Source organism: Astatotilapia calliptera, chromosome 15 (assembly GCF_964374335.1).
Source record: "Astatotilapia calliptera chromosome 15, fAstCal68.1, whole genome shotgun sequence".
NCBI lineage: Eukaryota > Metazoa > Chordata > Actinopteri > Cichliformes > Cichlidae > Astatotilapia > Astatotilapia calliptera.
In genome coordinates, this window is record NC_137436.1 from 7,632,007 (window position 1) to 7,656,103 (window position 24,097).

Sequence of the window (24,097 nt, forward strand, 5' to 3'; positions counted from 1 at the left end):
TTTGGCATTTTTTGTGCATCCAACAAAAGAAATGGGAACAAATTATGTTTTTATGACTAGCTTTTCGTAACAAAGTACGTAAATATGATGAATGACAAGAAATTCTCAGTTCTTGGAAGCAAACTATCTCGAAATACTGTAGATGGGTGACTAATTAAATGAAGAACTTTCACACTCTGCCCCTATTGAACTCTTAGATGTAAGGTTGTCTTGAGAGATTAGGTTTATCCAAAGGTGAAACATTTCCATTCTGATGCGAGTGGTGGCTCAGTCCGCATTCTGCAAAACCTCACTAAATGCTTTGCTGTGCATTAATGAAGTCAAGCATTAGGCCAGGGAATTTCTTTAGGAACAACGATGAGCATCCCTCCAGTAGCGTCCCAGAATAAGGGAATTTTGAGGGGAAAATTTAAGTATGCCTATGTTATGCAGTTTTCTGCTCTTGCTTTATATTTTTATATACTTTATTACCTTTACTTAAGTAAAATGTCTAAATACTCCAGCCCCCCACCTTCTACTAAACCATTATCCAAAGATTCCATTAGAATTTTTGTGCAGCTCCACTTCTCATATTAATCTGTAATAGGTCACAAGGCTGCACATAAGCCTGAAAGTTGTTATCTATACCAGTCCTTCACACTGATTTTGTCTTGCAGTAGACATTTGTGTCTTGCTCACAAATCACTTTTTTCTTTCATTTGTCACCTGTATGTTGGATTTTCAGCCACTTATATTAGTAATAATCAAAATCTACAAACAACTTATACAAAACATAACAGAGTGGCACCCCAAAAGACAATTTAGTGATTTGTCTTTTTGAATTTTTTATTTTAGTGAACTGGGGATAGAATTCCTTTTTAAAATCCCTAAAGCCATGTAGAAAAAGTCTTTTACTCGTTTTTCTTTTAATGGTTATATGGTTTGTAGAATATATAAGGTCCACAAAAGGAGTAAATTATGTTAGTATTGAGCACCACCAACGGCCCAATTTTGGCATTACATCAAAATCATACACCAAGTCTAATCTTTAAGCCTCTAATATGAAAATTTCAGCTACAATTAAATATGCAATACTTAGCAAATGTTAGACACATACACAAGAAAACCCAAATATTCAGGAAACCTGACAAAAACTTGTTTAAAAGTAAATATTATATTGTTGTTAATTAGGCACACTGGACTTCAGTAAGAAACTGATCAAGCATAACATTTAAACACCAAGACAATTTTTTTGGTTGGGAATACAAGTATTAATCACAAACACCTTACATTGGTTAGCGAGCTAAAAAATTTGCTCGCCACTGTAATATTTACACACATATATATATATATAAATAAAACACACCATGACGATATGACAGGTTCGAGCTTTCAAACCTTTATACAAAATGTACATACAGTGAGCTATCAATGTGTATATTACCTCAAATATGAATACATACATTTATTTGTGTTGCAGGATCAGTTTTAGTAATTTACATTATTGTTGCCATTCTGGAAAATTATCTGAAAAACGTTTGTATATACATATTTACACAATGACGTATTTCTATGTTTGCTCATTTATAAAGTGAAATACATACATATGTAAAAAAAAGAAAAAAAAAGAGTAAAATATATAAAACAAAAAGCAAGAGAATGATAAACATTTTACAAACAGTCCAGGATACCTCAATGGATAAAAAGAAAGAAGAAAAGGGAAAAAAAGGAAACAACATCTATGAAGTTCAACATCCAAATTCTTTGTTATAAATTAGAGTACTAAAAGGCTGCTACAGAAGGGAAATAACACATGTGGTTCCATGCTGCAGACATTTGCCCTGAAAGCTTTTGGTCAATATGAGCCATCTTTTCAGGCTTTTAACCCATAGCTCTACTATATTTGTATAGATTGAGATCGCTTTAAAAAAAAAAAAAAAAAAAGAAAAGAAAGAAAAAAGATTGAACTCTCCTTCTCCATCAACAACAAAAAGCTTTTCACAGGGATTAAGGCAACATTATTCAAACTTAATGGTCTATACAAAAGACATTTTTTTTCCATTAACACTCACATTCCTGTTTAACATCCACTTCACTTTCTGCACTTCCAGCTGGCACATGTTCCTGCTCCTCTTTTATCTCTGTGTCCTGACCTACAGTTACCATGTAGTAATCCATGTATCCCTCAGTGTCTGACTCGGTTTTTATGACAGTCTCACTACTTAGAGATGCAGTTTGCACACATCCATCAGAGGGCTGTGATGACTTGCTTCCATTATTGCTTTCAGAGGTTGGACATGCGGTATGCCCAAGGGAGCCTGCAGGATGACCTGGGACTAAATTCTTGGCAGCCTCAGTGTTTAAGTCAGTTCTTACATCATCATTACCTTGGTGATGGTTTGTTTCAACATCCAGTGATGGCATATTGCCATAACGTGGATCATCTTCCTCCTCTTTAATTTGGAGGTTTCCTGGAAGAAAACCGTCACAACCTACAGTTGTGGTGGTACTGGTGGAGGTAATCGTAGGGGTATTCATGGGGGTAAGTGTAGAGGTGCTCATGGGGGCAATTGTAGGGGTATTAATGACGGTAACTGGAGGTGTAAAAATTGGGGTAATTGTTGGGTTAATCACAGGGGTAACCATAGGGTTGATTACAGAGGTAATCATAGGTGTAAAAATGGAGGTAATCGTAGGGATGTTCATAGGGTTGACATTCATCTGCATTATTGTCACTGGCTGCATTTGGATTGCATGATATGTTGCTGGCTGCACACATTGGTTTCCATCCACTCTATGAGCACTTTTATTATTTTGCAGATTTTGTGTTAAGCTCTGTGGGAGTTTGGGTCCAGACAGAAATGGTAACTTGAAGATCTTTTCTATTCCAGTATTTCGATACTGTCTGATCATCGAATGGAATTTGGTTGCAGCAGCGATTGAAAATTCCCAGCGCCTGTGATGCTGTGAGCTAATCTCAAAGTTATAGTCTAGGATGTCAAACAAAATAGCTGGGAAATACTGGTTCCTTTTCGTTGCTGCAAATTTCTGTATTTCCAACAGCACCGATGATGTCAGTAACTTCAAGTTCAGCTTTTTTTTGTCCGCTGATTTTGATGAAACATCAAGGTCCAGACCTATTTTCTTGCAAATAGGATAGAGATTTTTCTGCTTATTCTTTGTTAATGTCACAGCACTCAGAGTATTACTTAACAGCATGGCTTTTTCCTTCTTTGCTTGCATTTCCAGTTGTCTTTTTCGAACCGTTTCCTTCCATTCATTTCTCTGCACAGTGGGAAGCTCTTCTTCTGCACTCTCAATGACTTGAAATGTGCGAGGTGGCTGAATAATGAAAACTTCGCTGAACCAGGCGGGCTCTCCATCATGTGGATTCACTCTGTAGAACTGCACTGAAGGATTCATGTCTAGACTCTGCTTGTCCAAGCTGAAGTTGTGCTCAAGAACATCATTGACAAGCTTGTGCTTTGTCCCGCACAGTTTCCTGGCAAAAGAATACACCTCGCACATGACCTCCCACGTCAAAACACATGTGTCGAGTTTAAGTTTTGGGTGAGCTTTGTCCACACATAGGCTTAAACCTATTTTCTTGCAGAGAGGGTAAGTGTTCAATATTGTTTCTACTGATGCAGAAAAAGAGGTTTGATCATCTGGAGGCTTTTTTACCGTGCTGCTTGCGTTAGTAGAGATGACGCTGGTCACGGCAAGAGGATGGCAAAGCACATTACCAGAGTGAGATTCATCCTGGACAAGCTTGCCATTTTTATCTTGATGACATTTGGGGCAATCTGGAGTATATTCCTCAAAGAAAACTGACAGAGGGAGTTTAAAAAGCTTTTTCTTTTGAGGCAGGCTGAATTTTTTTGACTTCAGTGTTGTAATGGTTTGCATGAGCTGCTCTGCGAAGGCAATGTGAGATAGCTCACTGTTCAAATTTAGATCAAAATTATACTCCAGGATCTCCATGATGAAGTCTTTTGTGGATGACAGCATTGCTTCGGCAAATGTGTTAACTTCAACCATGACGCCGTTGGTCAATAACTTTGGGTCCAGATTTTGCTTTACTCCAAATCCGACATTAAAATCCATATCCAATTTCTTACACCTGGAGTAAGAATACAGTGGGCAATGTTCTCCATGAGGCACTGAGAGGATGCGTTGAATTTGATTGATACGCAATCTCCATAGAACTGAATTTAGGTCATTTTGTTGCTTGTCAGAGGAAGTGCTTACATTTTGGTGCTTGACTGTTCGAGTAGATGCAGCACTACATATTTCTGCATCTGGCTTGTATTGGCAATTCAGTTTCATGACTATTGGATAATCTCTTCGTGTGTTCTTTTGCTTTGCTTGGGCAACCCAGGTTGCCACATTTCTATGATCATTTGCAACAGGAATTTGTGCAAGAATATGTCTAGCAAGTTCAGAATTGACGTTTTGCAAATCAAGCTCAAAGTTGTGTCTGAGAACGTCCAGACAAATCTGCTCAAATGTCCCACACAACTTTTCAGCAAAGTTTGTCACTTCCATCATTGCTCCTTTGGTCAGTTTGTTGACATCAAGTTTGTTTTTCTGTTGACTGCAGCTTACATGCAACTTCAGACCAATCTCCTTGGAGAAGGGATACAGGTTCACACTTTCCTCGGATATTGTTTTCGGTGGACCAGCTGGTAAACCTGGTATAGTTGACACATGTGGGTCTGGTCTAGTTTCACCATCTGAATCAGGGGGATGTGAGGGTTCAACATCAGACTCATCCAATCTTGATATGCTGCTGTCCATGCTCTGGTATCTTGTGCCTATTGAAAACATGGAATCGGGGAGTTTAAATACCTCTTTTGAGAATTTGACTGGATCTTCATATTCCTGAAGCTGTCTTATTTTATTCATCAGTTCACATGCAATGGTGTATCTGTGGCTATTGCTCTCTAGGTCTAATGCAAAGTTCTTCTCAAGAATCTCCATGATGAATTCCTGCTGGGATGAACTCATTGCCAAGGCAAACCGAGCAACTTTATACAGAACAGAATTGGTCAGACAGTCAGCACTCAAATTTTTCTTGGGTCTAAACCCAATATTGAATTCTAGGTTAACTTTCTTGGGCCTGAAGAATGGACAGTACTCTTTGTCTAGGACTAGAAGGATTTGTTTCACACGGTGAGTACGCAGCTTCCACATGTTACTCTCCATTTCCTTTTCCTCTTCTTTCATGTCAAATTCATTTGGTACATCTGTTGGAATCTCTTCCTCCTCTTCATATTCTAGCAGCCCACTTTCATCTGGCTGACTTGGAGATGGCAGGTCCATATCTGTGTCTACGATTGCTGAACTGAAGGAACTATCAGTGGTGGTATGGAAAGGAGCAGAGATGCAAGATGATGTTGGGTTTTCTATGTCATCCTCATTCCCGCTGTTTTCTGAATCTGTGAGTGTGTCTGCTTCTATAGGACACATGTAGCAATAGTCCACTCCAACTGTTTCGTCTAGACTCAAACCCATTTCATCAAATCCAATCCTTCCTACACTATCATTGGCATAATCACTTGACACCATGGCCCTTTTCTTCTTTGCCTGCATGTCCAGCTGTCTTTTTCTGATCGTTTCTTTCCATTCATTTGTCTGCGTGGTGGATTGTCCTTCCCTTTTAACCCCAATAACAGGACATTTGCGAGGTGCCTGAATAACAAAAACATCATTGAACCAGGCATGCTCTCCTTCTCGTGGCTGTACTCTACAGAACAACATTGAAGGATTGAGGTCTAGAGTCTGTTTGTCCAAGTTGAAGTTGTGCTCAAGAATATCATTGACAAGTTTATGCTTTGTTCCACTCAGTTTCCTGGCAAAAGAATAAACCTCACACATAACACCCCAGGTCAAAGCACGTGTTTCGAGTTTACGTTTACGGTGTGCTTTACTCACGCGGAGTCTTAAACCCATTTTCCTGCATGAGGGGTAACAGCTCATTATAGTCTTTCTTGTTGCTGCAGAAATAGAGGTTCGATCATTTTGAGTACTTTCTGCCTTTGCATCAGCACAAACATCTGACCCAGTTTGGGGCTGCTCAGGGACGCGACCAGACTGCGATTTATCTTGATGACGCTTAATTCTGTCTTGATAACATTTGGGGCAATATGGAGTATATTCATCTACAGATTTTGAGTCAGGCAGTTGAAAAAGTATTTTCTTCTGAGATGCAGCTAGTTTCTTTGTCTTCATTGCTCCAGAGTTTCGCATAAGCTTCTTTCCAAAGGCATTGCGACTTGCCTCGCTGTTCAAATTTAAATCAAAGTTGTACTCCAGGATTGCTGTGATGAAATCTTTTGTAGATGACAACATTGCTTCGGCAAACGTGTTAACTTCAACCATGATGCCATTGGTAAGTAACTTTGGGTCAAGATTTAGTTTTATTCCAGATCCTACATTAAAGTCGATGCCCAATTTCTTACATCTAGAGTAAGAATAAAGTGGGCAGTGTTCTCCATGAGGTACTGAGAGGATGTGCTGAATTTGAATACGTCTCAATTTCCACAGCGCTGAGTTGAGGTCATCTTGTTGTTCAGTGTCAGTGGTACTGCTTACATCTTTGTGTACATTTTCCTCAGTAGAATCAGCTCTACATGCTTCTGTATTTGGGTTATTCTGGCAATTCAGTGTCGGGAGAATTGGGTAATCTCTTTTCGGGTGCTTCGATTTCCCATGGGTTACACGGGTCACAAGATTTCTTTCTTCATTTGCAGCCGGAATGTGTGCAAGAATATTTCTTGCAAGTTCTGAATCGACACTTTGCAAATCAAGCTCAAAGTTGTGTCTGAGAACATCCAGACAAATCTGCTCAAATGTTCCACACAACTTTTCAGCAAAGTTTGTTACTTCCATCATTGCTCCTTTGGTCAGTTTGCTGATGTCAAGTTTGTGTTTTTGTTGACTGCAGCTGACATGAAGTTTCAGACCAATCTCCTTGCAGAAGTGATAAGGATGGACATTTTTCTCTGACTTTATTTCAGGTTTGGTTTCAGTATGTGGCTTGGGTTCAGTTTCATGTAGATGGACTGGTAAATCAGTTGTAGTTACATCATTTGGACTTAGTTTAGTTTCAGCTTGTGAGTCAGGAGAATTTGAAGGAGCCATATCAGATTCCTTCACATTCGATCTGCTGCTGAGGTCTGGGCTAACAATGTCCATTCTCTGAGATGTCATTCTGAATGATGGAACAGGACGAGGAAGTTCAAAAACTTCTTTAGAGAATTTGACCGGAACCTCGCATTTCTGAAGCTGTCTTACTCTACTCATGAGTTCACATGCAAAGGTAGGTTTATAAGACTTGTTCTTCAGGCCTAAGTCAAAGTTCTTCTCAAGAATCTCCATGATGAATTCCTGCTGGGATGAATTCATTGCCAAGGCAAATCGAGCAACTTTATACAGAACAGAATTGGTCAGATAGTCACCACTCAAGTTTTTCTTGGGCCCAAACCCAATATTGAATTCCAAATTTGCTTTATTGGGCCTGAAGAATGTACAGTACTCTTTGTCTAGTACCAGCAGGATTTGTTTCACACGGTTAGCACGCAGCTTCCACATGTTACTTTCCGTTTCCATTGTCTCTTCTTCCATGTCACATTCATTTTGCATATTTGCTTTTGAATTGTATTTTCTTCTTTTCTTCAAGCTCTCGTATAGAAGTTCTTCCATAGTCAGCTGTGTGGGAGCTCTTTTAAAGGGATTTGTCTCAAAGGAAAACGGCTCATTCTTAAAATGTGGACTTATTTTAGTACCAGTGCTCTTAAGTTTTTTTCTCCTTTTCAACAGTTGGGACACGCTGAACAAAACTTGCTTTTTGTCCTGTTGATTTTGAAGGTCAAGTTCAAAATTATGCTTCAGGACACTGAGAATAATAGAGCTGTAGGATGCAATCAGTACTCTAGTAAAGTCTACCAGTTCTACCATCATACCATTTGTCAATAAACCTGGATCAAGGCTTTGTTTTGCACCACTTTCAAAGCGCAAACCAATTTCTTCACAGTAAGGGTATGAAAATGGGAGAACATCTCCTCTGATTTCTTCTTTTAACTGCGCCCCTAAGCACTCAATTTCCTCTTCATCATCGCTGACATCAGCATGTAGTCGGTCAATCTTTTTTTCAGATGTTTGTGAGCAAGGAATTTTGCTTGTATGTCTACCATTATCTTCTTTCTTCAGCTGGAAACCGAAATACTGGCAATCGGCTCCCACATTCTGTTCTTTTTTGATGCTTCTGGCACACACTGGCACAAAAGAAGAACCAAAAAGAGCAGCAATGTCAAGTTTTTCTTTAGGAGGCCTCCTCATCAGGTCCTTGAGCTTGTGTGAAATCTGAGCTCTAAAATGAATCCGTTGTTGCTCATTTTCCAAACCAAGATCAAAATTGTTCTCCAGAATGTTCATGATAAAGTGGCTTTTACCCTTTGTAACCATTTTAGCAAAGTCACAGATTTCAAGCATGACCCCGTTTGTCAGTAATTGTAAATCCAGTTTCTGTGCCGTGGATCCAACATTAAAATCTAATCCAATTTTATTGCTGTAATGGAATGGTTCGGGGCTTCTTGAGTATTTTTTTACGTGCATAATCCGCCATTGCCAGACAGTGTTGGCATCCATCCTTTTGCTGTCCTTCAGTCTATTTGGGTTGGTGTCCTCCATCTTCAGTTCCATTTTCGTATCTTTGCGCCCCCTATTCCTGTGTGGAAACAAAAATAGTATACATTATATATGAACCATAACTCATTAACTCAGTCTAAATGTACCAATTTTCACACTATAACAGCCGAGAAAAATAATAGTGCACTTTATTCTACCCACTTCATTATAATTTTGTAAGCTTTGGGTTTTGATACCGGGGCACAGACATACTGCAAGACTACAGCTAGCTCAGTACATTGCAAGCCACAGTGTACAACAGTGTGCAGGACAAAAACAAAAAAACAAAAACGCACATATCGATAGTATTTTAACAGTACGGTAGTCCTACTGAATCAGAGCTCCATTAACTTTGGCACTGGTCTACATGTGAAACAAACATGCTTACGCTGCCAGCTTCCCTAAATATTTCTTTATTTTTTTCCATCTTTTACCTTTATCTTTGAGCATATTATCTGTTCTCATACTAGACATAGGGCTGCTGTTTTGAAACTTGACCCTGAGCTAAGAATATTTATTTGTGAAATTTTACATTTTAATTATATTATCTGATTTATACCAGTGCAGATCGGACTTTTGGACTCTTACTGGCTATGATAACAGTAAGAGGCCATGATGAGACGGCCAAAGTGGGACAGACACTTGTAACCAATTGTAGTCCGAAGCTTTGGCCTATTTGTTAATAGGGACTGAGTTCAGGGCCACAGCCATTCATAACATGATCACATACGTTAAACTAAATTGGTGGGCAAACTGAGGATTCTGATCTTGAATTATTACCTAGAAATTCAGCAATAATGGCTTTTAGCCACATTGCCCAACCCCAGTTACGTCACAAAATAATTCCCAAAAGCAGCCCCCAATTTTTTTTAATATCATGAAGTAATGTAATTATATTTTAATATCATTATTAATGGTTTTTAGCATGAAGACTTTCATTTTGCTTTTGCAACCCCCCCTCAAAAAAAAAAAAAAAATTACAAATAAGCAAAGTTGTTATGATGTAATGCACAATTTTTAGAGCTTTTCATTAAGTTTTATTTATTAAGTTCAAGCAGCAACTCTAGGGTTTTTTTTTTAAATTTCTATAACTCTTGGGTATTTGATAACATCAAATAAGCAATGCAGTGGAGTTTTTTGCACTCAGAAATGACATTGCGTGTACTCTTTAGGCATAACAAACCTATTAAATAAGAATCCCTGCATGCAGACTTTTTGAATATTTACATGACTTCATTGTACATTGTGGTGGCTGTAGACCAATCATAACCTTGATGGTTCAATCTCTGCCTGCTCCAATCTCCAGTCTAATTGCCTAAGTAGTCTTGGGCAAGATACTAAACCTCAAGTTGCTGTCTGATCCATTCATCAGGATATGAGTGTGTGTGAATTAATAATAATAATAATGGATACTTTATTGATCCCCGCGGGGAAATTACTCTCTGCACTTGACCCATTCACTCAGTGAAGCAGTGGGTAGCCACTAAGCAGGCGCACCGGGGAGCAGTGTGTAGGGACGGTACCTTGCTCAGGAGTACCTCAGGGTACCCGTTCAGCGGATTCGAACCCCCGACCTACATTAGGATGTAGGCGACTCATTTCTTAGTTAATTAAATGAAGAAAAAAGTTAAATTAACTGACTAGTCTAAAACCAAGAAACAATCCTCCTGGTAGGATGTGCCCAGCAGCAACCAGGAGGTGCACCCAGGAGCTTTAGCTGTCTCTTTTCGATGTGGAGGAGTAGGCAATTGACGTGTTAACCCCTCTCAAATGACTCAACTCCTCACCCTATGACTACGGGAGCGCCCATCAGACAAAGCTAATTTCTGATGCTTGTATTCGCGATTTCATTCTAATAGTTTTGACAAACAGATGATGCCTAGATTATCATATTTATGGTGTTTCTCAACAACGATGTGCCATCTGGTGGCAGATGGTTATATTAAGTGCTTTAATTCCTCAAGTAGAAATCTGCTACATAAGAATCAGTCCAAGTGTTCACAGCCTTGTTAGTTTGAGAGCTTTTCATCTCTGGTGCATGTTTCATTTCTTGACAAGCTACTGTAATTGGCTGGAATACCAAAAGCAGATGGTAGAAATGTTTTTTTTTTACCTTGAGCTAGGTGCAGCAAAAATATGAAATATGCACACCAGCCAATTGTGCTATACTAATGTGCATGTTACCGAGTCAGAATCCTTAAAAATCAAAAGGCTTTCATGCTTCATTCTGCAACCTCCCCATTTCTCTACACAACAAAACACATTGTCTAAAGGTGCAGTTTCCAAGTGGAAGCTGTGCACAAAAAAAATTACATTTGGTCCCTCCTAAACATATTTTTATTTATAATTTATTTCAAGGGGCTGTATTATACTTCTGCACTATTTTGCAGGATATATCAGAAACTTCTTTTTGTCCTGTTTTGTCTTTTTTTTGTGTTGACGAAAAGAAAGTAAAAAGTTATCCAAAACCCTACAATATTTTAGATGTTTTTGTTTTGAATATTTTTGTTTCTAATCGTTATGATCATTAATTTAAATAAAAAAAATAAAAAAAATAAAATTAAAAAAATGGGAATGAAAGATCGTATACTTTTAGTATCGTTCAGCTTGAAGATATGCGTTTACTGCTATCGCAGTCTAAGGCACTTCGAAATTCGTTTGTACTGTATGAACAAATTCAGAGAAAAAGACGATGATCTGTGTGTGAAACTTCAGTGTACTTACTCTGGCTACTTACTCTGCCCAACATCAGCATATCCAGCATGTCTGGTACCTGCTCTGGTCCCTTTGCTGTCATCCAAGTAGCAAAGAGATCGTGTGGATACACTGTAGCCCTGCATGAAAAATGAAAAGCTTATTTGAAAAATAATAAATGTATTGATTCTTTAGCTCTTCCTTAAAGAACGATAAAAACATGCAGCCCTGTTAGACACCATCTCACAAACACTGTGGGCATGTGTTTGTGAGCTACACTTCAGTGAAAGTGGGGCCGTTAACCAGGAGAAAAACAAACCAGGTGTTCCTTTGACAAAAGGACAAACTGGGGGTATTTTTTGTCTACCACGGCACTTAAACGAAAGGATACAGACTCTTTAAAAAAAATGAGCAAATTCAACAATAATTAGTTAAAACAGCTTTACTGAATAAAAGTGAAACCTTTTGGACAGTCCTTTCCAAACAAAGCATTTTGACCAGCAGATGGCGATTATTTTGACTGCACCAAATGCTTCTGAACACTGAAGTGCATCACAATAATTCACTGAGCTATCTGGAAAAAAACACAGTCCAATTACTATTACTAAAAGGATGCCATCCATGTATTTAACACGGCAGCAGTGCTAAAAGTGGTCCAGCGGAAGAAAAACCTAATCGAGGGTTTGCATTTACTACTTTCCACCTAAACATGGCGATGTGAAGTCGTTACAAACAGCTACTTCAACGGCAAAGCGACGTCAAAAAGGAGCCCGCAAACAGGATGAAGCTTACCCAAAGTGTGCACAACATTCACACGGCCGTGGTTCTCACTTGGTAAAACTACGCACTTCTTTGCGGCACAACGTTTGAAGGATGCAGCGGAGTTGAAGTCCCTGAATTTCAGGAGGGAGACTATAGACGATGCACAGCACTGTTATGGAAGTGACGTCACAGAAGAGCACCACTACTTCAAAATAAAAGTGCAATACTTGATCGGCAAACTCAATACATTAGATGAAGCAAGGTTTGTTAAAAAACAAAACAAATGCTTGAAAAGTTGCACACAGGCTTGGATTAATCTTTAAAAAAATCTTGGAAATGGTGAAATTTAGTGTTGTAACTACGGAAGAGGATTAGGGCCACTGGGGGAAAAAAGTGGGCACGTCCTTTTTTTTCTTCTTTTCCTGAATTCTGAGGGAAAAAAGTCAGAATTCTGAGAAAAAAGAATTCTGAAAAAGAAAAAAAAGAAAAGATGTGAATGAAGTCGAATTCATTAAGTGGTACAACCGCTTAATAAATGCAAAGGCTGTAGTGACTGCTGTGTCACCTGCTGCTGTCCTAGTTTAGTTTACACTTGTAAGACTTTTATTTTGAAAGCGCATCAATTTGACCTTAGCTCTATGTCTGGGTTTGCTGAATCAGTACAAAGTTAAAAAGTTAAAAGTAAAAAGCTAAAACGATTCCATTTTCTGAGAGGCCCATGTGAAGAAGGGATGCAGTCATTTGTAAGTAATTGCATTTATAAGGCTTGTAGAACTTGTGAAGGTAGGTGGTCAAGGAAGGCGCTCAAGTGTTACACAATCTGATATTTTCATATATTGTTTCAGCTGATGAAATGATAGCTCAGAACAGGACAACTGTCTGCACATGCATACTCACAATCCATGAGATTTAAGCAAATAACCAGAAGCCACCAGGAGTCTTGATGCTTTAACTGAATTTAGAGATAAGCACAAAGAGCAATACACTACCACTAATCAATACTGCCTGATATACAATAATGGCATGTTATAGTTCTTTTTAGTAGTTTTATAAAAGAAAGATAATCAAAAGGATCTCCCAAACAGGTACTGGATCAAATGAATAAGAAAATATTGCATTTACAAAGTAAAATTCACCATCATGTAATTCTTTTCTATTATAAAATCACTAAAAGTGACTAAAGAAAGGAGAAAAAATGCTTAAATATTTTCAAAGAATCATACAGAAACCCTTTATGTCATTTCTGCAGCCATTAGCAGTAAAACCTGGTCATCTCTTCAGGCTTTCAACCCAAAACTCTATTGTTTTGAATCCTTTCCTTAGGTGTAAAGTATTCACATTCCCCCCGCCCCGTTTTTTTTTTTTTTTTTACTGCTCTCAGTTTTTGGACCTACAGTTCACATCCTTGTTGTGCAGCCTCAATTTCTAATCCACTTTCAAAGACTGGAAATTAGGCAATTAAACTACACCCAGAAGATCCTGCAGCTTCATCTTGGACTAAATACTCAACAAGCGTCCAGCTCTGTCATAATATGGATATTTTTTCTCGGTGTCCAGTTCTGTTATCATATTACCACAATGTAGATCATTCTCCTTCGCCTTAATATGTAGCTTTGCTATTGCAATAATGTTACACATAAGCTATAGAAAAGGTTATTTGACTATAAAGCATATAAAATATAAATAAATATATAAAATACAATTTCCTGTAGTCAATGCTTCAAACAGTTCATGTACAAAGGTGCCTTAGGGCAAGTGAAGATTAATAAAAATAAGGGACTGGGGAAAGGTGGTAAAACTGAGTGAAAACTCAGAAAAGAGCATTATTTCATTCAAGGAATGCTTCACTTTTAAAGGCTCAGGTGGAAATAAATAAATATTTGAACTCCTGGGATGAATAACTCAGAAAAAACATTATCGTAAATTTAAAAATTCAATCTTAAAAATTATTTTTCCCCTTTTTCTAAGTACCAATGCAGAAATGTCTTTTAGTGCATTCTTCCAGTGGGCTGCAGGTAATGTGGGCAGAAAAAAAGCAATCTCATTAAATGAATGGCTGTGAGGAAATGGCTACTTTCTATTTTCTCTTTCACGACCTCATTAAACCCCTTTCTTATGAGTTATTAGCCTCTGTATCACCTCTCACACTGTATTTAAGCAGAATGGCCTTCATTCTTTTATTATAAGTATGCTTTAGGGTAATGGACACCTTGTGATTGCCAAATTTAAAATATGACTTCTCAAACCAGAGTTATTTTTTTTAATAATAACATAGGTACCTTTTATTTAATCTACTGCATGTTTCTCTTTCCAAACATGTCCCCACTGCTTCTTAAAAATTTCTTCAAACTGAAATCACTGGACACAAACACAAACTAAATGCACAGAAAAGCTTATAACAAATACAGGTTTGTCTTTCTTTGCTGATGATTAAATGTAAGAAACCAAATCCAAGCTGAGAACGCCACTAACGTTTAATGGAGAAAAGAAAACAAAGTCACTTTCAGTGAAGTTTTACTATATAAATGTCTTAAATGATTCACTCAGCCATATAAACCAAACCAACCAATCAGAATTAAGTATACAGTATATACGGTTTTCAATTCAAGTGTAGCAGGAAGTGACGTCGAAATCATTGTGCCAGCCGTCTCAACAGGCCTTGGCGCTAAATGCAAAACAAAAAAATAGTCCTTTGCCATTCAATGCTGAAATTCTGGAAATCCCGACACCTTTTCGTTTATAACTCATGTAAATTAAAAATCAGTTTTGTTTTTGTTTCCCCATTGTATATGATTGGCATGTAGTGCTATTCTGCTAGCTGGAGTTAGGTTCAGAAGGCTCTGAATAGCTGGTTGGGTAGATAACCCAGGTGAAGAAAGGATGTTTGGGCTTCTCTCTCCAGGCTTGCCAGCTCCTGGACGGTTGGGGCCAGAACATCTACGTGACCCTTGTAGTTACCACCTAGACAAAGACGACAGGTTTCCTGGTCAAGCTCAACACACGAGCAGACATAATAAATACTACAACCTGCCTCATGATGCTTTAATGCTCATTATAATCCTTCCAAACAACAGATATACTTTAATGTGCATATGCAACCATTCCCGTAGTCTTGTGCAGACATGTTATCCTTCCTTTTTGTCACACATACCTCCCATCGCTCTGCGCTGCCCATAGGTCACCTTTCCATCAAACTCATCCACGGGTACTTTGATGTCTGGCTCACACTGGGTGATGGTGCACTTTAAATGTTCCTCGATTTCTGAAAGGAGCTGTGATCAGAGGAAAAAGGGGAAAAAGAAATGACACAAGCAGAGTTTAAAGTGCATGATGAGGATGTGTGAGTGAAAGTATGTTGTGTGTAACTTTACTTCCCAACTGGTTTTAAAGGTGAATGTATTGGATTATTAACCTGGCACACCCCAAACCTAAGAGTGATTATGAATGCATGTGCTGCTTATACAGTCCTTTCAAAAGAACTGCTGTATCACACATGTTTGTATTTCAAACAGTAAATTGGAGCTGCTGTATCAACCAGACTAGTTTTGTGTGCATCTTTATTCACCTCTTTTTCATTATACCAGATGGTGCATCCTCCATCCTCCTTCAGTCGTGTGTTGTAGCAACCTCTGCCTCGGTTCGGGCAAACATGGTACCACACCTGCACAGGTAGAAAAGTGTACTTAAAATCACATACAAAATTCAAACTTATATGGACTAAACAGACACCTATACTCCACCTTACCTTCTCTTTCTCCATAGCAACTAAGGAGATAGCCAATCCCATTCTGTAAGTCGAAAAGAAATTACACAACATCAATGCTACGTAGAGATTACATTATAATTTATTGTTTGTCGTCACTCAGGCACGCCATGTGAAAGTTTGAGGTGGCAATGATGATGCAGATGATCTGCTCTTGTGACCTTTAAAAGGAACAGATGGAAGAGAAGAAGATGACAAAAGGAAGAAGAAAGAAAGGAAGTAGATGACTTTGCCTTTGTCATCTACTTCCAGATTGACTTTGGCTGATTACTCCTACTTATTTAGGAACTGCGTTCCATTTCGTTAATGCTTTCACCTTCATAAGGGGCAGCCGACTAGAGTGATAGTATCCTACGTTTATCGTTGTTTAAACAAGAACTCTGTCTTTTTGTTTTCAAAGTGGCGACTTGCTAGAATGATAAATTCTAACCTTGTTTTTTTCCCCCCTTCTTTCAGCTATTGTAGTACATACAGGGATGACTGTCCTTCTATGGAGGTTTCTTCCTGTTAAAAAGGAGTTTTTCCTTCCCACTGTTGCCAAGTGCTTGGTCAAAGGCGATCATCTGATTCTTGGGGTTCCTTTCTTTCGTTATAATATTGTAGGGTTTTACCTTAGAATATAAAGCAACTTGAGGTGGCTGTTGTTGTGATTTGGCGTTACATAAATGATGAACTGGTGTAATGCCAATAAAACTGGATTGAGTTGAATTAAATGCATGTTTGTTTTGCCCTTTAAAATCTAGACTGTAATTGGCCTGAATTATGGAAGATTTTTACTGGTGGAACTGCAGTTTGAATTTCCTGATTAACAGCAAGTAAATAATAAATACATTTATACATATATTTAACCAATACAACATAATCTTTCACACAAACTTATGAATATTAAAATGAATAAATAAGTTAAGTTATAACAAAATAAATTCAGTAGGTACCTTTCAGCTCTTCCCACTCTGCCGATACGATGGACATAGTTCTGCTTCTCATCTGGCAGAGTCACGTTAATCACTGGAGGAAGAAACCATTAACATAAATATATAAAGAAATATATAGCAACTCTTCTGTAATGTTCACTGAATATATAATTTTTATTTGTAAAGTAATATAATTTTCTAGCAAGCATCCATATACCATAAGGAACTCCGTGGATGTCAATTCCTCTGGCAGCTACATCAGTGCAGATCAACAGCCTCACTTCTTTTCTCTGAGAACACAAACAATCCTCAAAAACACTGACTGGTTGCACTTTGTTAACCTCCTAGGACCTGACGTCCACATATGTGGACATCACCTTTTGGGTTATTTAGACCAAAATAATCAATTTTGCTCTACAAGAGCCTGATATCCACTTACGAGGACATTATACTGCTACTGTTCTATCAAAATTTTAAACGAATATCCTCATATGTGGCTCTTATTTTTCTTAAAAACCAAAATAAGGTAAAACAAAAAATCTGGTAATTCTTTGTTTTTACATTCATTGGGCCCCAATATGCCCAAATATCAAAGAGAAATAAAAAATGCATGCCGTGGAAGAGTTCGGGTCTTAGGAGGTTAAACAGCATAAGCAGGTTATGATTTTTGCTTTGTTTAGCTTTTTTTGTTATTTTACCTTGAAGCGCTCCAGGTTATTTTTCCGCTCATTAGGCTTACGATCGCCATGGAGGCAAACACAGGACAACTGGTGACCTTTGCTATTTGGACCTGAAGAAGACACACATGAACTCAGCCATTTGTAACTGGGGGAAAAAGACCAAGTATTCATATTTAACTGTGTCTTTTTTCACTTTCTAAACTTCTGTAGTGGCTCAAACAAAAACATCTAAATTGTTCCAACACAGCCTACCTCCTCCTTGCTGAATCAAGTACTGCTCCATGTTGTCACAGTCAATTTTGGTACGACAGAAGATTATAGCCTGGTCCATTTTGTGTTCTTTAATGGCTCTCACTGTGTACTCGCCCTTCAGGATTTTGATGGCCTCTGACCACATTTCTGACTCACAAAAAGACACACACACACCTTTACTGAAGTTCATATTAAGGTAAGTGTTATCTGTGTTGTTTATGTGATGTGTATACTGACTGGAGTGAATGGACAATAATGACATTTTACACTTTCTATCAGGGTGATGAAGATGAGCGGTCTGAACTGTGCTGCTCAACTGCACCTACCTGCAGTATTGACTCCTGGTCTGGTGTTATCATTTGAATGAACTTCATCAGTCTACCCAGAGAAACAGAGGAAACAGCTAAATCACCACAACTCTAAACTAAGACAAAGACATGATAACAACATACATAGTGTAGAATAAAAAGGTGATTATTCCTCCACCCAAGTCTGAAACACAGCCGAATTGCTTAACTTGATGTTTCAGTACTTTTCTGTTTATTCGGTTTCCTTCCCCGAGCACGAGGAACTCACCCGGATGTGGTTCTTGCCGAGGCGCTCCCACAGATGGTCGCTCTTCGGATTGACGGGCACCACTACGTGGTGGACAGTCTCCGGAACAGAGTCCTCCCCCTTCAGATCCACCCAGGTGGGAAAGTGCATGATGCGCTCGGATAACTTCTTCACATCGAATGAATGCAGTGTCGCTGAGCATACAATGACCTGGAAAATAAAGAGATCGTCACCTAAACTACTAATGCCAGCAAACATCCTTCTACTACAACATCTATCATAGTACACAGGTTTAATTTCACACATGTAATTTATGCTCAGCATTACCTGCAGTCTCTTGCCATCAGAGGTGACCTGGGGGATTTGATTATGGATCCTGTTGATGAAGTCTGTATAACCTGCTGACAGGAGGCCGTCCTGAGATACACAAAAGACACAAAATAGTTAAGGGATTTTATGCTATATTATATATATCAACCATAAAAAACCCCAAAACAAAACATATGTGTAATCTATAAAAAAACAAAAAGAATTCACATACACACTCATCCAGCACCAGAAAGCGGACTTCGGACAAACTCAGTTTCCCAGTGGAAATGAGGTCATCCAATCTACCAGGTGTTCCCACCACAATGTCAATCTAATTATAAGATGACACCAGGAAAAAAAGAGGAAAAATGGCATCCAATTAAAAAACATATTTCAACAATTTGATTTACAGTAATTAAAACTACCGATAAGTCAACGTTTTTTGTTTTTTGGGGATGGGAGTAGGCGTAACTGTACGTGTCACATACCCCCTGTTCCAGAGCAGCCAGCTGGTCTTTGGCAGCCACACCACCAATCACCAGCAGCTCCCTGCAATGACAGACTGACAAATTACCAAAATAGCACGGCTCCATCTGGTGGTGTAAAAACGCAGGCAAATGATGTTTTTAAAGGGATGACAGAATAATCTGGATTGTTACTACAAATGCATTTTTATTTCTTTTTTTAAGTCGAGGTTTTTTTCAGTTTGTGTCACTCAGTGTCGATACCACCTCCATGGTGTCATACCTGAGTTTGGGATTATCCACATATTTCTTAAACTGCGTGACATTGTTGAGGGTTTGTTCAGCCAGTTCTTTAGACGGCTCAATGATCAGGGCTTTGGGTGAATTTGAGGATGTTTTCACCTGACTCACGTTGGCACTGCCTGCACAATCACAGAAGAAATATTGTACTTGGAATACTCAAATTTGAAAATGTACCTTGTTTTAACACCAGTGAGTGAAAGAAGGCATATACCGTAAAAGGAACAATCTTGTCTTAAGTGCCTGAAATGAGGTTGAAAGCACACACCTGTCTGAGAAGATTTGACAGCATGACCCTCTGGTGCCTGGTCCAGGGCAACAAATCCACTCTTAGGGGGGTGTTTAAAGTCTTCTCCTCCAAAGTTAAACTTTAGCTCTGCATTCTGTAAAACAGAAAAGATGATGGTGTCAGTCAGGCATCAGTTTTATATGTTCTCTGCCATCACTGTGTTGTCATATCCGTCGATACCTTGAGCACACAGGAAGCAAAGAAAGCTTGATTCTTCAGATTTTGAGGGATTTCAAAAGCCACACCCAGGTCGTTACCTGATGAAAAAAAACACAACATAAACCAATTATGAGTTATTTCTCTATTTCTAACAACTTTGAATAGGTTATTTATTTTTTATAATAGAAAAACTGGGACCATACCATTTTTAGAGAATGAAATTTGGCTCTTTTCTAGATCCAGGTAGCATCCAATAGTGTCATGCATGGTAAACTCCTAAAAAAAAACAGCAAAGAGAACCCATTTAAAAAAATCATTCCCAAATTTCTTTAAACGTGTAAATAATATGATCTTTCATTATCTGTTACCTCCCCATAGCTGTCAAACTGCTTGTTGTTGGATTTCTTTCCAGTCCCACCAAAACCAAACCCATATTTATCAGTTCCTAGAAAGAAAAACAAAGAGTCTGGTGTTAAATTACAGTAGTGCCCTGGTGAAATAAATTGTTTAAAGTGGAGCATTTTCTGCTGCATTAATACTGTAGATGGTAGAAAAGAATACCCAGGTCCAGAGCCGCCTGACTGGTAGACCAACCCACCCGGCACAGGCCCTGGTCATGGCAGGTCACCTCATAGCAGTACTTCCCTAAACAGAAAAACAAACATATAAGGACTGATAATAATTTACACTTTTATGTTTCTTGATCCATCATACGATTATTTGATTCTCTGATCACTCCGTAAGCACTTGTGTACATCACACACCTTTGGTGACACCTTTAGTGGAGCGACAGCCATGCCACTCTTTGAACTCCCTGCTCTGGCAGCACAGTCCATCTGACCCAATTGCTAAGAAGAAAAACATTAAAAGGCAATGAGCAGATGTTGTTTAAAAAAATCAAAACAAAAAGCTGGAAAGTGACATTTACATAAACATTGCATGTTTATGATCTGTTCTTACCGAAGGCTGTACTGCGATCATAAGGATTCATCTGCCAGCTGTTGAAAACTGAGACAAAACAAAAGAAGAGCAGGTCAAACACCTGCAGAACACTCTATACTGTCTACCCAACATTAAAAGTCTTAATTTATATGCACACATTTAAGATGGGATATGAATCATGAAGCCTGAAACCAAATAACTGATTAAATATTCTCACTGGCTCCTCCAGTTTTAATAGAGGCTCTGCCCTTTTTGCCCTCCTGCTGATCCTTCAAGGTCTCGTACACAATCTGGATCACAGGGATACTGAAGGCCTGAGGAGGACAATGGGAAACTGTCATGACTCAGTAAGTGTGAAAATAAATATATACAGTGTAGACATACAAAGAAAAAAAAAAAAGAAGGCATTTCTCCCAAGTTTGTGTCGCTGTTAAGTACTTACTCCTGTTTTGCCACTGCCAGTTTCCGCAGCCTTAGAAGACAGAAAAGTCAGATGTCAGCCTCGCAGCAGAGTGCAAATATCTGTGAGCCAAATGTGTCCAGAGAACCAAGCTTACCATGAGCACATCTCCTCCACCAAGGATGAGGGGGATGGACTCCGCCTGGATGTCAGTAGGCAACCTGAAAACCGATTATACATTTAGTCAGTTTGATATCAAATATTAAAATGTAAGCATACAACAGCATGCATGATTTTGCAAATTTGTAGCTGGACTCACAGCCAGTCCATCTCTTCCACAGCCTGCGCGATTTCAGGCATTACCCCCATTTCTGTTACATAAAAACACATATTAAATGGTTGAGTGGGCTTACGTAGCTTCAAAACGACAGTTGATGTGTAAGCAATTTAAAACCGTAACGTCAAAATTAAGTAGGAATGTAAAAATCTCACCACCAAACGCTGCCATTGCTGCTGCTAGTACAAGTGCAACGCAACCGGATGTGCCGGTCAGCAAATGCTCCCCCTCAACAGCCAAGAAAAAATAGTTCCGGATAGTGAACAAGTTCGTAAAAACAAAGCGGGGGGTTGAGAAAAAATGTCGCTTGTGGACTTGAGATACAAAAGCTAATATTAACATTTATAATAAGCCAAATAAAATCACAAAACCGCTTTTATAGACGGTTAGCAACAGTTCAATTACAAACGCGTTTCTTTATAATTTGTCCCTGCTTGTCGCCGTAGATTTCTGACAGCTGTAAACATGGCCGAAGAAAGCTTAATTGAGGGCGAAGAAGAAAACATTTTATACGATTTACTGGTTATTACTGAATGGCCTCCAGAGACGGACACTCAGGTTGGTAGCTTTCACTTTTGCGGTTTTTTATTCACGGCGTAGCTCTTGTGGTGAGCAGCTATCTGTAGAAATGACCAGCGAAAGACAACCGCCTTGAGTTTCGTGGGGTCAGCCGCCCAGAGCCACGTAGCACAAATACATGATAAGTTGCAGTTGGTTGTCTTGATAAACAAAGTTTCACCTTTCCGTCGCACGTCATACACCACACAGCAGAGCAGCAAGTGCTCATTTAGCACTAGTGTCCTGCATACCTTTCATTTACCTGCAGCTTTTATAATGATCTAAAATCAAAAATCTGCTCTGTCAGAGAAACGACCTATCACTAGGTTTCATTAAAACTCCAGAATGAAATTGGAAAATCAATATCAAAATATGGCAATCGCAGCTCATCTGTTACTATTTTACATTGCAGTTGCGAGGCAACAAGGAGTACAGCACCTCTCTAATTGCAAAAGCTGTGACAGGTAAGTTCTGATTTTCGTTGCCATGGTGTGATAATATGCATGCATGCATATGTTGCATATATACAGCTATACAGCACTTGCCCGAAGCAGTTACATCCTCACATTGATTGTAGCTATTCTAAAATGATCAATAAACTTACCAACAGTCCACCACGCCAATCTTTATATGTATTTTGCTTGATGTTCTTTTATTTATGACACCAGAATACAGTATGGAGATCATAGAGGCTGGAAGGCATACAATCTTCTTACTGAGATATTAAAGTCCATCCAGCATCCAGTACTGTGCAAAAGTCTTGATTCATGAGTTCATCTTGAGTTCATCTATTTTCATATTTCATTAGGAAAATGGAAAACAGGTGTGGTGATTTATTGACACTGCAAATTAAACAAAATCTGTGAAAGTCTATTTTCCTCATTCAAAAATGATCATATCATGTGATAGATCATATCATATTTTATCATATCACAACATGATGCTAGAGTCTGTTATAGATGACAGTTTCTCTTCATATTCTAATGTAAATGCTTCCAGAAACATTGATCCTGTTTGGCTTAATCTCTGAGACTGAGGCTAGTGTTGTCCAGATCTCAGCTGTTACTTTAAGCTGTGCAACTGAGGATTGTGTGTGGAGTTCTCTGATGTTTACATCAGTTTTTCCCCAGGATTTTCAGGATTCCTCCCACCAGAAAAACAATCTCCATGGTAATCTGAATCTCCAAATTGGTCCAAATAGTCAATAAAAAATCAAATAAACAAGCCAGGAACATTTCTGCAATTGTAGTCAAGGTGGAATAACAGAATACTATAAAAAAGAATAAAATTCTAGCCTACAACACTATTCTTAAGAAAACCCTGTTTAATAAACATTAAAATTTTATTGATAAGGCATCATTTTTAACATCATTCTGTTTGCGCCATGTCCCTTTAGCGTTGCCTCCTTATAAAAGAGGAAAACCGCTTGCTTCAGTTTGGATGTGAGTGAAGTAAAGCTGAGTCTAGGCTTGTGGCCCAGAGTCCATATGCATATGAGCATATGATAGCATTAAATTTTAAGGCTGATAACATATTGCCACGTGTGCTAGGATCTCAATAGTTTGCACCAGAAGTGTGTTTAAAAAAACAACAAGCAAGTAAAATCAGTAACAATGAAACAAAGAGAAAAAACTAAACTGTACGTGATCAGACATTTATTAATAACTACCTGTCATACATTTCTTACAGGCCCTTTCCGCTTGATCCTTCACTATTTGTGGTACAGGTAAGCCATTATTATTTTAAAAAGGATTGCTGTCTGCTCCAGGCATGACTTGCTGTTATTTCACCAGTGTAAACAACAAACATGCTGCATAAAGCTGTGACTCCTAGTGCTTAATATTAATCCGATTTTTACAGATACGCATTACATATTTCATAACAATCCCAAACCTTATGGATGAAGTAATGTGATTGTTTTTCTTTGGCTTTGACTATGAAAATCTTGTGTCGGGAAGACTTTTAGTAATGTGATGTACATAGTGACAAGAACTTTATTCTGATTTTGTTTTCTGTCTTGGTAAAAATATTTGAGTATTAAATGCGCTA

At 38.5% G+C, this 24,097-nt stretch overlaps 3 protein-coding genes across 5 annotated transcripts in view; 1 reads left to right on the forward strand and 2 right to left on the reverse strand.

Moving 5' to 3' along the window:
• Positions 1-1,357: 1,357 nt before the first annotated feature.
• Positions 1,358-12,311, reverse strand: LOC113006658 (uncharacterized). 2 transcript variants are annotated; one of them, XM_026142742.2, is made up of 3 exons: positions 12,157-12,311; positions 11,408-11,504; positions 1,358-8,710 (listed from the first exon to the last, which is right to left on the reverse strand). In XM_026142742.2, exon 3 carries the CDS (start codon positions 8,683-8,685, stop codon positions 2,041-2,043), a length of 6,645 nt encoding a protein of 2,214 aa, XP_025998527.1. In that variant the 5' UTR covers positions 8,686-8,710; positions 11,408-11,504; positions 12,157-12,311; the 3' UTR covers positions 1,358-2,040. The 2 variants fall into 2 exon arrangements, with proteins under 2 accessions (XP_025998527.1, XP_025998526.1); XM_026142741.2 differs by having other exon boundaries at positions 11,395-11,504.
• A 2,271-nt stretch (positions 12,312-14,582) lies between these two features.
• On the reverse strand, positions 14,583-21,847 carry ddx1 (DEAD (Asp-Glu-Ala-Asp) box helicase 1). The gene is made up of 26 exons (XM_026142566.2): positions 21,646-21,847; positions 21,473-21,524; positions 21,311-21,374; positions 21,196-21,225; positions 20,971-21,067; positions 20,772-20,819; positions 20,576-20,659; positions 20,373-20,456; positions 20,180-20,256; positions 20,015-20,087; positions 19,833-19,909; positions 19,632-19,746; positions 19,347-19,485; positions 19,088-19,148; positions 18,832-18,930; positions 18,618-18,707; positions 18,312-18,500; positions 18,062-18,113; positions 17,736-17,882; positions 17,502-17,593; positions 17,021-17,093; positions 16,825-16,897; positions 15,872-15,914; positions 15,692-15,787; positions 15,278-15,398; positions 14,583-15,087 (listed from the first exon to the last, which is right to left on the reverse strand). Exons 1-26 carry the CDS (start codon positions 21,830-21,832, stop codon positions 14,957-14,959), a joined length of 2,394 nt encoding a protein of 797 aa, XP_025998351.1. The 5' UTR covers positions 21,833-21,847; the 3' UTR covers positions 14,583-14,956.
• Positions 21,846-24,097, forward strand: part of nbas (NBAS subunit of NRZ tethering complex) — a 179,142-nt gene continuing 176,890 nt past the window's right edge. The window contains exons 1-3 of one of the 2 annotated variants that reach the window (XM_026142564.2): positions 21,846-22,048; positions 22,461-22,512; positions 23,738-23,774. In XM_026142564.2, coding sequence (XP_025998349.2) covers positions 21,956-22,048; positions 22,461-22,512; positions 23,738-23,774 — 182 coding nt within the window. In that variant the 5' untranslated portion in view covers positions 21,846-21,955. The remainder of the gene's footprint in view (positions 22,049-22,460; positions 22,513-23,737; positions 23,775-24,097) is intronic. The other variant, XM_026142563.2, reaches the window with a different exon arrangement.

Excerpts from the sequence above, each read along its gene's own strand:
- LOC113006658 (XM_026142742.2), bottom strand. The coding sequence starts at position 8,685 with ATGGAACTGAAGATGGAGGACACCAACCCAAATAGACTGAAGGACAGC.
- ddx1 (XM_026142566.2), bottom strand. The coding sequence starts at position 21,832 with ATGTTAATATTAGCTTTTGTATCTCAAGTCCACAAGCGACATTTTTTC. Across the intron at positions 20,457-20,575 it reads CACTAAAGGTGTCACCAAAG|GGAAGTACTGCTATGAGGTG; the intron begins GTGTGTGATGTA and ends TTTTCTGTTTAG. Across the intron at positions 18,931-19,087 it reads TGGCTGCTCTGGAACAGGGG|ATTGACATTGTGGTGGGAAC; the intron begins GTATGTGACACG and ends TCTTATAATTAG.